The 15,803-nt window shown below is 39.6% G+C and overlaps 3 protein-coding genes across 3 annotated transcripts; 2 read left to right on the forward strand and 1 right to left on the reverse strand.

Moving 5' to 3' along the window:
- The first annotated feature begins 317 nt into the window (after positions 1-317).
- Positions 318-1,797, forward strand: LOC105173302 (zinc finger protein ZAT9). The gene has a single exon (XM_011094994.3). It carries the CDS (start codon positions 326-328, stop codon positions 1,775-1,777), a length of 1,452 nt encoding a protein of 483 aa, XP_011093296.1. The 5' UTR covers positions 318-325; the 3' UTR covers positions 1,778-1,797.
- A 3,271-nt stretch (positions 1,798-5,068) lies between these two features.
- On the reverse strand, positions 5,069-8,284 carry LOC105173330 (uncharacterized). The gene is made up of 3 exons (XM_011095031.2): positions 7,343-8,284; positions 5,436-7,262; positions 5,069-5,104 (listed from the first exon to the last, which is right to left on the reverse strand). Exons 1-3 carry the CDS (start codon positions 8,282-8,284, stop codon positions 5,069-5,071), a joined length of 2,805 nt encoding a protein of 934 aa, XP_011093333.2.
- A 5,795-nt stretch (positions 8,285-14,079) lies between these two features.
- On the forward strand, positions 14,080-15,165 carry LOC105173331 (uncharacterized). The gene has a single exon (XM_011095032.2). It carries the CDS (start codon positions 14,080-14,082, stop codon positions 15,163-15,165), a length of 1,086 nt encoding a protein of 361 aa, XP_011093334.2.
- Positions 15,166-15,803: the final 638 nt, after the last annotated feature.

A 15,803-nucleotide genomic window follows, 5' to 3' on the forward strand; every position in this document is an offset into this window, starting at 1 on the left:
ATAAAAAAAATAAATTTTGATATTACTCTCGGCCTTTAATTTGGATGGTTCATTGGCGGCGCAAGCACTCTCATCTCATGCCCCTCCCTCCACTTGTTCCATTTATATTTTTCACTTACACTCCTATTTTTCTTGGCCTCTACTTCTCGTCCGCAAACAATACTCTTAACTAAAAACTAGGAGTGGTATAAGTTGTTTTCACCGTACACCCAAGTACTACAAGAACAAACTCTCTCTAGACCTCATGGATATATAATTAAACTCTTGTTTCATCTTTTTTCAATTCACATATATTTTTTCACATGCATAGTTCTATTTTGTGTTCATGGCTTGCATGGATGAGCAACAATTACCAACATTTAAGTATTATTGTAGGGTATGTAAGAAGGGGTTTATGTGTGGTAGAGCTCTAGGTGGGCACATGAGAGCTCATGGAGTTGGGGATGAGAGTGGGATGAACATTGAAGATGAGGAGGAGGAGGAGGAGAATGACTGGGATGAGAAACTTGGAGGGGGTGATGGGACAGTTAGTGTCAAGAGAATGTACCAATTGAGAACCAATCCAAATAGGTTAAAGAGTTGTAGAGTTTGTGAAAATTGTGGGATGGAGTTCTTGTCTTGGAAATCATTTCTCGAGCATGGGAAATGTGGCTCTGACAACACGTCTGAGTCCCTGGTGTCCTCAGGTGAGGAGGACGATGGTGGAAAACTTGGTGGACGATGGTATAAGCGTAGGAGATCAGTGCGAGAAAAAGTGGGTAGTTTTAGTTCAACTTATGGATCGAGCGAAGAAGAGGACCTCCACGTAGCTAGATGCCTTATAGAACTATCCAATACAATAGTTGATCCGCCATTGGCGGTTGAGCCGGAGGAGTCGTCCGCCTCTGCTAGTCGGGAGGAGGAGAGGCGGAACCACAACACATTCACGAGCAGGGCAAACTTTGACAAGGCAAAAGGGCTAGTTTCTCCTAGCCCTAAAGGCTTGTTTGAATGCAAAGCATGCAAGAAAGTGTTTAATTCCCACCAAGCATTGGGGGGACATAGGGCAAGCCATAAGAAGGTTAAAGGGTGTTATGCAGCCAAACAAGAACAACAAGATGAAACAAATTTGGCAGAAGATGATGTGATCACACATGAAGAATCCTTGATCCCACCAAAATCAACCTCCTATTTCCAATTTGGACAAGGTTCTACAATCATTGGAGCTACTAAGAGGAAATCGAAAGGCCATGAATGCTCGATTTGTCACCGGGTTTTTCCCTCAGGGCAAGCTCTCGGAGGGCATAAGAGATGCCATTGGATCACCTCTAATTCACCTGACACATCTTCATTACCTAAGTTCCACTTCCAAGACCATGTTGGACCAGTCCAACCTTGTCAAAAGCCTAAGTCAGGGCAACCTGACACGTTAGACCTTAATTTCCCCACTTGGGCAAATGATATGTTAGGAATAAGGCGGGATCCACACAACCCATTGAGCTTCGAGGTGTCTACAGATGTTCAACATCTACAAGAAATGATCGACAGTGATACCATAAACCCGCGTTTTGACTCCCAACATGACAACAAGAATAAGAACATCAACAGTTTCAGAATTAACGAAAACAACAACGTCATTGATGCTACGAACAATGTTGATGGTGAAGTAGATAGTAACTTGAAGTTTGCCAAACTAAGTGAGTTGAAAGATTTGAAGGACATTAACAGTAGAGGTAACTCATCCCAATGGTTACAAGTAGGAATTAGTTCTACAATTGGAGTTGATGGTGATGTTTGAATGAGGAAAGAAAAACTTAAAGCTAGAGTGTACTATATTTTTGTATTCATATTGTAAAAGTTCGGAGAGTACATTATTATCTGTCTTGGTCTGTTTATGTACACAAGAACATCATTAATGTACACATTTCAGTACTTTCACAAAACTTATATCAGTGTTCATAACTTGCTTCCTTATATTCTTTACTTTAATAAATCTCATAAATGAGGTTTCATTATGTCATTTTGTTGGAAATTATCCAAATTTTGTAGTAGATTTAAAGATTTAATAAAATTAACACCACTAAATTACGAACATTCAGTTAATTATATTATTATTACACTCCATCCATGCACATGCGACCCACGACAATTAAAATATGACAAGATAGACAGAGAATAATCAAAACAAGATAATCTAAGTGGTGATGCCTAGGGCATCAATATTTCAAGTCCAATGGCAAAGTTCAGTCCAAATTAACTTGAAAGAACAAGCCAAATGAACCATTTTGTGGTTTCCTTGACCAACATAGAGAGAGATTGTCAAGAAACCATGCATGCCTAGCACTCCAACTAATGAAAATCATGAGTAGCTCAATTGAGTGGTCATTCGTTATGCATGTAACCTCTAGATATTAATTTACTGTGTCAAATACCTCATTCATGGATGTTGAGATAACCTGAAATGATGTTCCCAAAATTGCACTAAGGTTGCGCTCTAAAGAGATAGGTAGTTTCCTTGAAGCAGTAAGCTATGTTGTAGCTCATTAAGGGGTGCAACACAGTGAACTTTATGGACCCTTCAAGTACAGCTACTAGCATAGCCACCAGAGTTTTGGTTGAAACCCAAACCAACATGAAAAGGCAATTTGTATTTCTTAGTTTTTGTTAATCAATTTCATAACTTTTTTAATCAGTATATTTTCTTGGCAATGATAATAAGATGGAAAAGCTAAACGACTTATTCCTAGTAGTTACCTTGCTGACATAAGTAGGATTGCCATGAGGTTTTGCAGCAGCTTGAAGCCCGAAATTCTTTTGAGCTTGGACTCCAATGCTAATAAGACATCTTCTTCATCGATGTTGTCGGTAAATTCAACTATACATCTATCTTCAATTGTTTCATCCCTTGTGCCATGCTTGCCTCTGATATCTATAAAACTGATTGCATTTTAAGTTGCACCAGCCCTCATAAAGAATTAGTAGCTAAGTAAAAGAGTTTGAATTTGAAGATGATTCTAAATTAAAACTCCACCGGACATTAACCCTTCTAGATGAAGGACTCCACCTTTATATATAGGGATGGAGTGGCCAACCATTGGTGTGGTTTTTACAAGTCAAGAACATCAGCCCCTATCATCTCTTTTACTCTCTTAATTAATTTTGTCCGAGGGTTTTATTATTACCATACACTTCAGATTTTCATATTGTTCTAAATAATAGAATTGAAGGTGGAAATTTGCACCTATATACACATAATTGGATTGTGTTAGACATGAAATCTTTGAGAGATTGAGAAGTTACTATAGCATAGCTTCAAACGCCAATGGGCATCCAAGGTGTGATATTGTTATAGGAACAATACTTGGGGCTATGGGAATATGAGACAGTTGTATTTGTGGTGGGTAAATTATATTTTTGGTCCCATAAGTGGACTTGATTTCAATTTTAGCCCCATACTAAGGACAATTCACACATTTGGTCCCGTATGTGGATTTCTTTTCCAATTTGAGTACCACATGGGGATTTCCATTAGAAGTTAACGGCAGCTGCTGAAATCCGTCTGCTGCTGTTAAATATGGACATGGAGGGAAAGCATGAGAATTGGAGGAAAAATCAGCAACATGGTGGGAAATTATATTATACCCTCTTCCTTCTATTTAAGTCCTATTTCTTCATTTCTCTCTTACATTTAGTAGAAAAAAATGTCACAAAATATGGCTGCTAATAGAAAACAAATTTGTCATTGTGGAAGGTTTGCGATTTTGAAAACCTCATAGATCGACAAGAACCCAGGTAGGAGGTTTTTTGGGTATACGGAAAAAAAAGCGGGTGTGGTTTTTTTCGTTGAGAAAATTCGCCGATGTGTAGGCAAAGGTTGTGATACCCGGATTTCTTCGAAAACTGAATAGAATGGAGGACAAAATTGCACAGATGCAACGAAGACAAACTGTTTTACTTTATTTTTTGGTTGTATCTTGGCTTGTGGTATTGTTTAAATATTGATTTGGTTGTATAATGTAATTTTCCACCAAGTTGCTGATTTTTCCTTCCAATTCTCCATGCTTTCCCTCCATATTTAATAACAGCAGATGGATTTCAACAACTGCCATTAACTTTTAACGAAAATTCCCATCTAGTACTGAAATTGGAAAAAAAATCCACATACGGGACCAAAATGTGCGAATTGCCCTTAGTATGGGATTAAAATTGAAATCGAGTCCACTTATGGGACCAAAAATATAATTTACCCTTTTTGTGGTTGGATAAAGGTTTGAAGCGTTTCAATTGTATCTACAACAACCAAAGTGTGAAAATGTATTAAATTGTTAAACCCTTTTCGTGCTTATTTTGTGCCTCCCTTATGATTCCGTAAAACAAAGGTTTTATGTAGAAGTTGTTATGCATGTTCAATTCTGGATTAAATTTTTAAATTTCGGTTACTCCTCCCTACCCATATCGAATCCAACAACCTAAATCGAATTTCTGTTGCACTTAATAATCCCGAAGCTGCTTGGATATCATTCATCTGCATGACACGCTTAATCCCTAAACTACCTTGCTTAACTGGTCTGCATACCATGTGCTAATCAGCATTTAGATGATCCTCCAGATGAGGCCCCAGTCTACAAGAATGCAAACAACTTCTTCTCAATTTTCTTCAAAACCTTCTTAGGCAGAATTAACACAGATGTCCAATACATATATGATAAGTTGATAGGATAGATTTTATCAGTTGCACCTGATGTAGGTCGCTCAAAATTAGAATTTTTGGACCGGGTCGCTAGATCGGATTGCTGGGTTGAGATCGCTGAATCCTTCTTTCGAGTTACCTGAAGTGGATCCTGAGAACACATCAAACGTAAGACTAGCCGAGAAGCCCTCGTTGATGGCCCTCCGATGCTTAAGTTAGAAAAGGTGGGGTCGAAAATATGATAACGAGATCGAGTGAGATCACAAATGGCGGTAAAATAAGTGGTAAAAACGTATTTGAATAATCATAAATGAGGCTATTTATACTTGTACGGTACCCTTTATGTGTGCGACACGTGGCTCCAATGAGAGCGGGCCACGTCACCCCCTGTAAAGCCTGCTACCGCCGCTGCTGCACCTGTGCACTGGGCCCCACCTGCGCAGTCATAGGAGGTATATAAAAAGTGCTAATAATTGGGGGGTATTTTTGTAAATATGTAATTTCCCTCATCATTACTCCCCCACTTCTCATAGTGTCATTAATGACACTAAGAGAAGTGAACAGTCGTTATGCCAGTTGGAGGGGTCTCGGCCATCCGTTCTAAGCCACGTGTCTTCATCTGCTGGAATGTGGAAAGGCGCGTCGCCACAAATATTCCCCTATATATAGTCCCCCATTTGAACTTTTATGACCGCACCAACTAATCGCATTCGACCTCTCCCTGTACCCGCATCGCGACAAGTTGTGAGTTCGTATATACATCTACCTGCCTTATACCTCCATCTAGCGCTGTCTGCAATCCTTGAATTAAAGCCTCGTACTCAGCTTCGTTGTTTGTAGCCGGGAAATTTAACCTCACAGCGATCTCGATCTCAGCTCCATCCGGTCCCTGTAGGTAAATACCGGCTCCTCCATTCTTCGAGGTCGACGACCCATTTACATGCAACAACCATTTCTCCTCTTTTTCTGGCTGTTCACCAACGAACTCGACCAAGAAATCGGCAAACACTTGCGCTTTTATTGCATTCCTTGTCTGAAATTCGATGTCAAATTCTCCTAGCTCCACTGCCCATTTGATCATCCTGCCAGATGTATCCGGTTTTGACATAACCTGCTTCAAAGGATGATTAGTCAGCACAACAATGGGGTGGGATTGGAAGTAAGGTCGCAATTTTCGCGCTGTTATCACCAAGGCTAACGCTAGCTTCTCGATCTGGATGTATTTCTTTTCCGCCCCTTGCAACATCTTGCTTACATAGTACACGGGGTTTTGTTTGCCGTTTTCTTCTCGAATCAGCACCGAACTTACTGCGTTATCAAAAACAGCTAAATACACATACAACTTCTCTCCAATCATGGGATTAGAAAGTAGTGGTGGGGTAGTTAGATACAATTTTAGCTCCTGAAGAGCCTGTTCGCATTCCTCATTCCATTCAAAATTGTTCGATTTTCGCAAAACCTTAAAGAAGGGTAAATTACGATCAGCAAACCTGGCTATAAAGCGATTTAGCGATGCGACCTTTCCCGTTAGCTGCTGCACTTCCTTTATCGACTTCGGCGACCCCAGCTGCATGATCGCCTTCATTTTTTCTGAATTAGCCTCGATGCCCCGCTCGCTAACCATATAACCCAAAAACTTACCCCCACGCACCCTGAAGGTGCACTTAGATGGATTCAGCTCCATGCCGTAAGATAGCATAATGTCAAAAGCTGTTCGCAAGTTTGTCAAATGATCACATTCCTGCTTGCTTTTGACCAGCATATCATCAACATATACTTCCATAGTACTTTCGATATGATCTTTGAACATTTGATTGACCAATCTCTGGTAGGTCGCTCCTGCGTTCTTCAATCTGAATGGCATTACATTGTAGCAATAGACCCCTTTCTCGGTCACGAACGCAGTTTTCTCTGCATCGTCCTTGGTCATAAAAATTTGATGGTAGCCCTGATAAGCGTCCATCATGCTAAACAGTGCACATCTCGCCGTTGAGTCCACCAGCAGATCGATCCTCAGAAGCGGGTATGGATCTTTTGGGCATGCTTTGTTAAGATCAGTGTAGTCCGTACACATTCTCCATTTTCCAGCTGCTTTTGGAACGATAACCACATTTGATAACCAGGTCGTGTATTGGACTTCTCTAACGAACCCAGCTTGCAGCAACTTATTAACTTCTTCTTCGATGATCCTATTCCTTTTGACCCCGAATACTCTCTTTTTTTGTTTCACCGGCTTAACCTGTGAATCAATATTAAGCCGATGTACAATTACCTTGGGGTTTATACCTTGAAAATCAGAGGGCCTCCACGCAAAGAGATCGTTATTATTCCGCAAAAAATCAATCATCATTGTTTCCATCTCCTTCGTCATCTGCGACCCAATACGGGTCGTTTTCTGGAAATTTTCTGAAATTAGCTTGACCTCCTTATATTCTTCTAACGGCTCGATTCTTTCCATCTTTCCTCGTTTTGCCTCCTCGCTTTGACTCATCTCCTCTTTTCTCTTCTCGTTTTTCATGGCTTCTCCCTGCTTAACAGCTAGATTATAACACTGCCTCGCTGTTCGTTGGTCGCATATCACTTCCCCTATCCCCTGCGTCATGGGGAACTTCATCTTTAGGTGGTAAGTAGACACACAGCTTTGAACTTATTTAATTCGGGTCGCCCTAGTACCACATTATATGCGAACGGACTGTCAACCACCAATAATTGAACCATGCAGGTCTTTCTCTTGGGTTCCTCCCCCAGTGAAACTGGCAACTCTGTCACCCCTTCGGGAACGACCTCGCTACCCCCAAATCCGACCAAGGGTGTCTGGACAGGCTTCAATCTCACATTTCCCAAATCCATTTTCCTGAGAACATCACAGAAAATAATGTCAACAGAACTACCATTATCAATCAACCCTTTGTGTACCTGGTAGTTGGCGATGTCCATTTTTATAACCATGGGATCGTTCTGGTCAGGAGCATCCGCACTCATATCTTCATCTCCAAAGACTATATTTTCTTGTTTTTCTACATGCATCACTTGTTGTCCGTATCTGGACTTGCTTTCCCTGGCATATTTTTTCCTCGACCTCATTAAGTCTCCATTTGTCGGCCCACCAGATATAGTATGGATAATGCCCTTCGTGGGTGGATTATCCTGAGCTGTACTCTTCCCTACCTCGTCCCTCTGGTGTCGCTCATGGCTTCGCGACCTGCTGCGATCACCTGCTTCAGCTCTCCTGTCAATCAGATGTTTGAAATAACCTTGCCTCACTAGCCTTTCGATCTCGTCTCTCAGTTGGTAGCAGTCCTCCGTGTTATGCCCTTTGTCTTTATGGAACCTGCAATATTTATGTGAGTTTTTCTTAGCCGGGGTATCACGCATCTTACCCGGCCATTGCAGGAGGCCCTCCTTCTCGACCATCGTCATCACCTTCTCACTAGTAGTTGTCAATGGGGTGTATTTGTGATATCGAGGCACATACGGCCCTCTCCGTTCGCAATCCTTCTCAGATCGTTGCTTGCCCTCTCGTGATCGCTCTCCTCTCGATCGTCCCGGATCCCTTGTCCAATCGTTGTCTTTCATAGCATTCATCTCTTCCTCATCAATATATTTTTGAGCCATTTCCATTAACTGCTATGTTCCCATTGGCGGGTCTCGGACCAATGCTGACGCGAAGGGACCTTTATGCAAACCATGTATTAAGATGCTCACCATCATGTCGATCCTTAAATCCTGGACCTCCAGTACCTCGTTATTGAACCGTCCCATGAAAGCCTTCAATGTTTTGTCCTCTCTCTGTCTGATCGTGAACAGGTGGGTGGCTGACCTCTTCGCTTTTCTTTTGCTGGCAAAATGGAAAGAAAATTTGTGAATTAACTGTTCGTAAGAATCAATCGTTCCACTACCTAGGCTCGTGAACCATTCTTGAGCCTTGCCCTACAAATTGGTGACAAACAACTTCGCCTTGATCGGGTCCGTTTGGCCATAGAGATTCATGACCAGATCGGATGCAGCAACATGTTCCCTAGGATCCTTGCTCCCATCGTACTTGGGTAGATCCAGGAATCAAAAACTACTATCTAACACCTCCAACAGAATCTGATTTGTGAAGGGCGAGCTCCTATTCTGCGATACGATCTCTCCCCTTTTCTTTAATTCTTCGATTTGCTTCCCTAGTTGCTCAATCTGCTTCCCAACGCTATCTACCTCTGCTCACGATATGGCTGGTTGTCTAGTGGCTGTTCTCCTGCTGGCCATTGTTCTTTTGCTGGTTACTTCTTTCGATAAGGTTCTCTCGGGGCCTTTTTCAGGCGTCCTTGAGACCTCTCTCCTTTGTTCTGCTTCTATTTCCCGAAACAACTGCCTCTTAACCCCTTCTCTAGCTGGGGTTACTGTTCTGCGCTCATACTCCACGATGGCTTTCCTACTCGCTTCCTCGATCATACGCTGCAGTTCTTCCTTCGTCATCTGTAGCATCCTCTCTTCTCCTTTCCCAGGGGTTTCCTCTACCTATTGATCTCGTCGTGATGACCCTTCCATTTTCAGTTCGTTCTCAGTTTCCCACAGACGGCGCCAAATGATGTAGGTCGCTCAAAATTAGGATTTTTGGACTGGGTCGCTAGATCGAATCGCTGGGTTGAGATTGCTGAATCCTTCTTTCGAGTTACCTGAAGTGGATCCTGAGAACACAGCAAACGTAAGACTCGCCGAGAAGCCCTCGGCGATGGCCCTCCGATGCTTAAGTTAGAAAAGGTGGGGTCGAAAATATGATAACGAGATTGAATGAGATCACAAATATGGCGGTAAAAACGTATTCGAATAATCATAAATGAGGCTATTTATACTTGTACGGTACCCTCTATGTGTGCGACACGTGGCTCCAATGAGAGCGGGCCACGTCACCTCCTGTAAAGCCTGCTACCGCCGCTGCTGCACCTGTGCACTGGGCCCCACCTGCGCAGTCATAGGGTGCAGTCATAGGATGTATATAAAAAGTGCTAAAAATTGGGGGGTATTTCTGTAAATATGTAATTTCCCTCTTCAGCACCCTTTGCACTATATGGAAATCTCTATTATCTCTACCCAACTAACCTGTTATTAATCCTCTCCAGTATTTATTTGCAGTTTACACGAGACAACTTGGACGACAGTAAAGATACCACTAAGTACCTAATTGGCAGCTACCCTTGTGGAATCCAAACACACCTTGCAGGTAATTAACAAGAGAAAGAGCATACTTAAAGAATATGATCTAGCTTTTGCCTATATTTGCTTGCAATCCTAATAGAGTTACAAACTTACCAAAATTATCTCTTATCACCTGAGCTGATCCTCTATTAGCTTTGTAAGAAAGTAGAATGTCATATGCAAAACTTAAGATATAGAGGCCAACTTCCTTGCATCTCTAGTGATAATCAAAGTTATCTACTTGTTGTATGTAATATTTAATGCTTGCTTCCAACATCTCCATCACTAACACAAAGAGGTGGGGGACATAGAATCCCCCTGCTTCAATCATTTGGAGGTTTTAAAGTATCTATAGGGCTGGCCATTGAGCACCACTGAATAAGTTAGAGTAGTCACACATCCTGTTATCCATTTAGCAAATCTATCAAGGAATCCGTATGGCTTCAGTGCAACAATCAAGAGGGCTGGCTATCAACCACCACTGAATAAGTTGGAGTAGTCACACATCATGTTATCGACTTTACAAATCAGTCAGGGAATCGATTATAGCTTGAGTGCAATAGTTAAGAAATTCCAAGATATTGTATCATATGCCTGAAAGAATCGATATGGCTCGAGAACGCGACAGAAGTGTAAAATAAAAAAAATTATTTAAAATGGTTCAAATGGATGTTTTCTTTGAAATTCACGGGCGTTCGGTATTTGTCAAAAGCATATGATAGGATCACATTTTGTGCTTATTTCATATAATATTTTGGCCTATTTTGTGACAAAATGTTCCTAATTAAATATTATTTTGCAGCATTAGGACAAAAGAAATGGAAAATGAAGAAAAGCACCAAATAGAAATTCAAACAAGACTCAAACTCAATTTTTGGCAAGAGATTGGAGCTGCTTGGACTACCTCCGATGAAGGAAGAATTTAACTAGGATTATAATTTTATCTCTATAAGTCGTTTAGTTCAACTAGGAATCTACTTCTAATCCTAGTAGAACTAGGTATCTAGCTATTATAAATAGGTGATGTAATTCACTTTAAGAGACAACTTTTGAACTCTTCTATTTCTCTACGTTTTTATAATATTTTCTTACTTTGCTTTTCATGCGTTCTTCCATTAGCATATCTAGCTAGTTCTCTTATTCCGGTTGAAGATTTGGTGATTGATTAAATCCAACGAGTTGTGAGATCTAATTTATGCTTTCTACTTTTATTCATGTTGGTATTTGTGTTGTTCTCTGTGCTTTTATTACAGATAATCTGATTTATTGTCAAGAATATTTTCCTAGCCAATTGAACTTATAAATTCGTAATTGTTTGTTTAGTTCAATAACTAGTGGTAACATAGCATAATTGATTATGTAGAAGTTTTCGATTATGTTGTGGAGAATGCACAATCTAACTTAAATAAATCCTTGTAGGAATTTATTGGTTAGAATTGGGCCTTTCTAGTTCTTAATTCTGTCGGTAAATTAAATCTTGAGGACGTTCCCAAGGTTGTTTACTAATTAGGGATTTAGTCAACGGACGTTCCTTGACTATCCACAAGGTAAGGAAAGGTGAGGTTGTTAGGTCGTACCAATGACCATAACCAATTTATCAGTCATGAATAATTGTTATCTTTGCATTTACAATCGACCGTGGAATGAAGCATGATCCTGTCTTTAACTGGAATACTCTTATCTTATATTTATCTCTTCTAATTTTATTAGCTTTTTAGTTTTATTCTTCTTCACATCAAAACTCCCCCTAATTATTTTCATTTTTGAAGACAAAATGCATAAAACCCCCCTGTGTTTTAAAAAGTCTGCAAAAAGCACCTCCCTGTTTTCAAAATAGGCTAAAAGCTCCCATGTGTTTTGTAAACTCAGCTCAATCGCCCCCTCTCCGTTAAATCCAACTAACGGTGTTAATTTTTTAGAAAATGATCGTTATACCCTTACTTAATATATATTATTTTTTATTCTAATGACCGTTGGATTTTTTTGATCAAATATTGATCATTAGATCTAATCAATTAATCTCAACCGTTAGATTTTGAAAAAATAAAAGGTCTAGATTCAACATATTATTTAATTTATAGTATATATAAATAATTTAAAATTTTAAAAATATATTATTATTATATATTAAAAAAATAACTAACTACCCCACCCACCCCCTTTACCCCGGCTCCCCCCCCACCACCACATCTCGTCGCCGGCGACGAGATTTTGATTAAATCATCATATCTCCATAAATTTTTTACCAAATTGAGTGAGGCTGGTCTTGTTAGAATCGTATTAAAGAAACGAGTCTGATGGTGCTATTTTGAGACCGAGATTCGATCGGACGGAGATGAATCGACGAAAAATATATTCGGCGATCGTTGCTTGAGCCCACTCTCTATGATCGACAAAAACTCAAATTGAAGGTATGAAAATGTTCGTCTTGAAGAGAGGATTCTAATGGTATCATTGGTCGTCGGAAATTTGTCCGGACGGCGTCGGAAAGTTGTTTCGAAGTTTCCGGCGAAAGTGGGCGAAATACCAGATTTTCTTTCTTTTTTTTTAATTTTTTAATTAATTTTAATTATATTAGTTAAAATATATTTTAGTAAATTAAGAATATTTTAGATAATTATAATAATTAAATATTTTGGCTAATTAATAATAATTATAATAATAATTATTGTAATTAAATATATATTTTAATTAATTAAAAATAATAGTTAGATTTAATAATTAACAATTGCAAAATTATTTGAATTTCAATATAATTTAATTTAATATTTTAATTTAAATTTAATATGCCAAAATTTAATTTATTTTTTAAGGTGAGAAATGACAAAAAGAATACACAAAACAAGCAAAAAACCCCTTTGTGTGTTATGTAGACCCATAGAGGGGTATTTTGGTCAAAAAAATCATTAAATATCAACCTAAATCGCAGAAAAAGACTACCAAACGCAGCAGACGCGCGTCTTCTCCACTTCCCATTAGTTGCTAACAGAATGGGGGTTTTTTGCTGACTAAAATAAAACATAAGGGGGGTTTTAGCCTATTCTGAAAATAGGGTGGTGCTTTTTGCAGACTTTTTAAAACACAGGGGGGTTTTTATGCATTTTGTCCCATTTTTGAAGGAATTAATTTAAAACCAATCTCTGTGGATTCGACCCTACTCACACATCTACAAAAGTGTTCATAGGAATTATTTTTGGTGGATTCGACACCCGTTAAATTTTGGCGCTGTTGCCGGGGATTGGTATCATTAAATTATTTTTTTTTCTTGTTACTTGGTTTTATGTCACGTTCTTCTCGTACAGGTGAACTTGAATTTGACCCAGAGATCGAGAAGACCACTCGTAGACTCCGAAAAGAAACCAAGCAACACAAGGAAGAGGCTTCTACTTCTTCCAAACCAGCAGCAGATTCTGAGTTAGACGTGTCCACGTCTAACGACTCTAAAGATTTAAATCAACAACCACTCTACATTGAATATCCTAGTTTAAATGTTGATTTTAAACTTAAATCTGGTCTAATTCAATTACTTCCTACTTTTCGTGGTCTTGCAGGTGAAGACCCACACAAACACCTCAAACAATTCCATGTGATGTGTTCCGGCATGAGACCTCAAGGAGTCACAAAGAACAAGTCAAGTTAAGGGCCTTTTCATTCACATTGGGCGACAAAGCAAAAGATTGGTTCTACTCCTTACCTTCGGAATCTATTGTTAGTTGGAACGAGCTCAAGAAATAATTTCTTGAGAACTACTTCCCCGCTTCAAGGACTACAAACATCCGAAAGGAAATAAGTGTAATACGTCAATTCTCCAGTGAAAGTTTCTACGAGTATTGGGGGAGATTCAAGCAATTGGTGGAGAGTTGCCCTCATCACCAAATTCCCGACTATCTTCCAATTCAATATTTTTATGAAGGATTGTCTGAGGCAAATAGAAGCTTGGTGGATGCAGCTAGTGGAGGTGCTTTATATGACAAAACTCCTACCGAAGCACGCAAACTAATCACAACCATGGCGGCTAATAATCAATAATTCGGTAGTAGAAACGACAACCCCCTCACGAAGGCTAAACGAGGTAAGTACTTCAATTGATGAACGTTTAGATAAACTTACTTCTCTTGTTGAAAAGTTTATAGGGGGAAGCATTCAACAAGTCAAGACTTGTGGGATATGTACATCTTCGGGACATTACACCAAAGCTTGTCCTACACTTCACGAAGAATCAACCGAACATGCTGACGTCGTTGGTGGATTTTCTGGGCAAGAACAAAAGGAGATATGACCCATTTTCCAATACATATAACCCCGGATGGCGAGATCACCCAAATTTGAGGTATGACAATCAACCTCAAAACTTTCAAAGGGTTCCACACCAACAACCACCACCACCACCTCAAACCAATCCCAATAATGGTATGCCCCTAGAGGATATCGTGAAAACACTCGCCTTAAGCACCCAACAACTCCAACAAGAAACTCACAAGTTCCAACAAGAAACCCGCTCGAGCATACAAAATTTAGAATCCCAAATGAGCCAACTGGCCTCCTCCGTCAGCCGCTTGGAGTCTCAAGGTAAATTTCCCTCCCAAACTATTATTAATCCTAACCAAAACATTAGTGCTATTAACTTGTGCAGCGGAAAAGAGCTACAACTCGAAAATATTACTAAGCATGGGGACACACAGCAGGACAAAATAGAGGATGCACTCGAAATTCTTCCAAAACAAGCTGAAATGTCCAACCAAGTCAGAGAGGAAAGTCCCAAGGTGTTCATAACCAAACCTCCCTTCCCGGAAAGATTCGCCATGCTGAAAGAGGAGGAAGAGGAAAAGGAGATTCTTGAAACTTTACTCAAAGTTGAGGTAAATATTCCCCTACACAATGCAATTAAACAAATATCTCGCTATGCAAAATTTCTCAAGGAATTATGTACCAACAAATCCAAATTGAGAGATAATGAAAGGGTAAGTATGGGAGAAAATGTATCTGCCTTTCTTCAAAGAAAATTACCTCCTAAATGCAATGATCCAGGTACGTTTTCTATCCCTTGCAAAATTGGAAAGATTGGAATAGAAAAAGCAATGTGTGATTTAGGTGCTTCTATTAATATTATGCCTCTTACTATCTATGAATCTTTGAATGTTGGCCCATTGAAAGAAACGGGGGTCGTTCTTCGACTTGCCGATCATTCCGTAGTTTACCCCGAAGAAGTTCTTAAGGATGTACTTGTGCAAGTTAATGAATTGGTTTTTCCTGCTGATTTTTATGTGCTTGATATGAGGGGGATATTTCTCCCAATTCTACATCCATTTTGCTAGGAAGACCATTCCTTAAAACCTCAAAAATCAAAATTGATGTTGATGCCGGAATTCTCTCTATGGAATTTGATAATGAGGTTATGAGTTTTAAAATTGATGGTGCCATGAAATATTCTAATGATGTGCATTCTATTTTTCTCATTGATTTTATTGATCCTTTGGTGCAAAAAAATGCTATGTTCGATGGTGGAGGAGCATTTAAGACAACAATTACCAAAAGCCTCACCTCGAATCCAAGAACTTACAAGAATAAAGTCTTTCATGACAAAATAAGTTCGAGTAAGAAGTCATATATGGACCGCCAAGTTATCCTAAATCCACACTATCATCGGGTGCATTACATAAAAGAAGTGAATTTAGAGTGTCCATCTCATATGAGTTGAGGCACAACAACGTCTAGCCAAAGACGTTAAAGAAATGCGCTTCTTGGGAGGCAACACATGTCCTTTTATTTTTCTCAATAGTTTATTTCTCTCTTCTTGTGAATGTTGTTATACCACTAAAATTGATTTTCGCAAGTAAAAAGGTATGGGCATCCACAAGGAACTCTTACTCTCATCCAAGGTCTTACAATTCTCGAGCTCCTGCAGTTCCACCCGAATCACTAAGGGACGTTCTCTTTATCCCTTTCTCTTATT

The sequence above is a fragment of the Sesamum indicum genome, linkage group LG11 (assembly GCF_026168435.1).
Source record: "Sesamum indicum cultivar Baizhima isolate 11 linkage group LG11, ASM2616843v1, whole genome shotgun sequence".
Taxonomy (NCBI): Eukaryota; Viridiplantae; Streptophyta; class Magnoliopsida; order Lamiales; family Pedaliaceae; genus Sesamum; species Sesamum indicum.

Coding starts and splice junctions, on each gene's coding strand:
- LOC105173330 (XM_011095031.2), bottom strand. CDS start 8,284: ATGGCTCAAAAATATATTGATGAGGAAGAGATGAATGCTATGAAAGAC. Junction 7,263..7,342: donor GTCCGTTCGCATATAATGTG/GTACTAGGGCGA, acceptor CCCATGACGCAG/GGGATAGGGGAAGTGATATG. Junction 5,105..5,435: donor TAGATGGAGGTATAAGGCAG/GTAGATGTATAT, acceptor ATGACTGCGCAG/GTGGGGCCCAGTGCACAGGT.
- LOC105173302 (XM_011094994.3), top strand. CDS start 326: ATGGCTTGCATGGATGAGCAACAATTACCAACATTTAAGTATTATTGT.
- LOC105173331 (XM_011095032.2), top strand. CDS start 14,080: ATGCTGACGTCGTTGGTGGATTTTCTGGGCAAGAACAAAAGGAGATAT.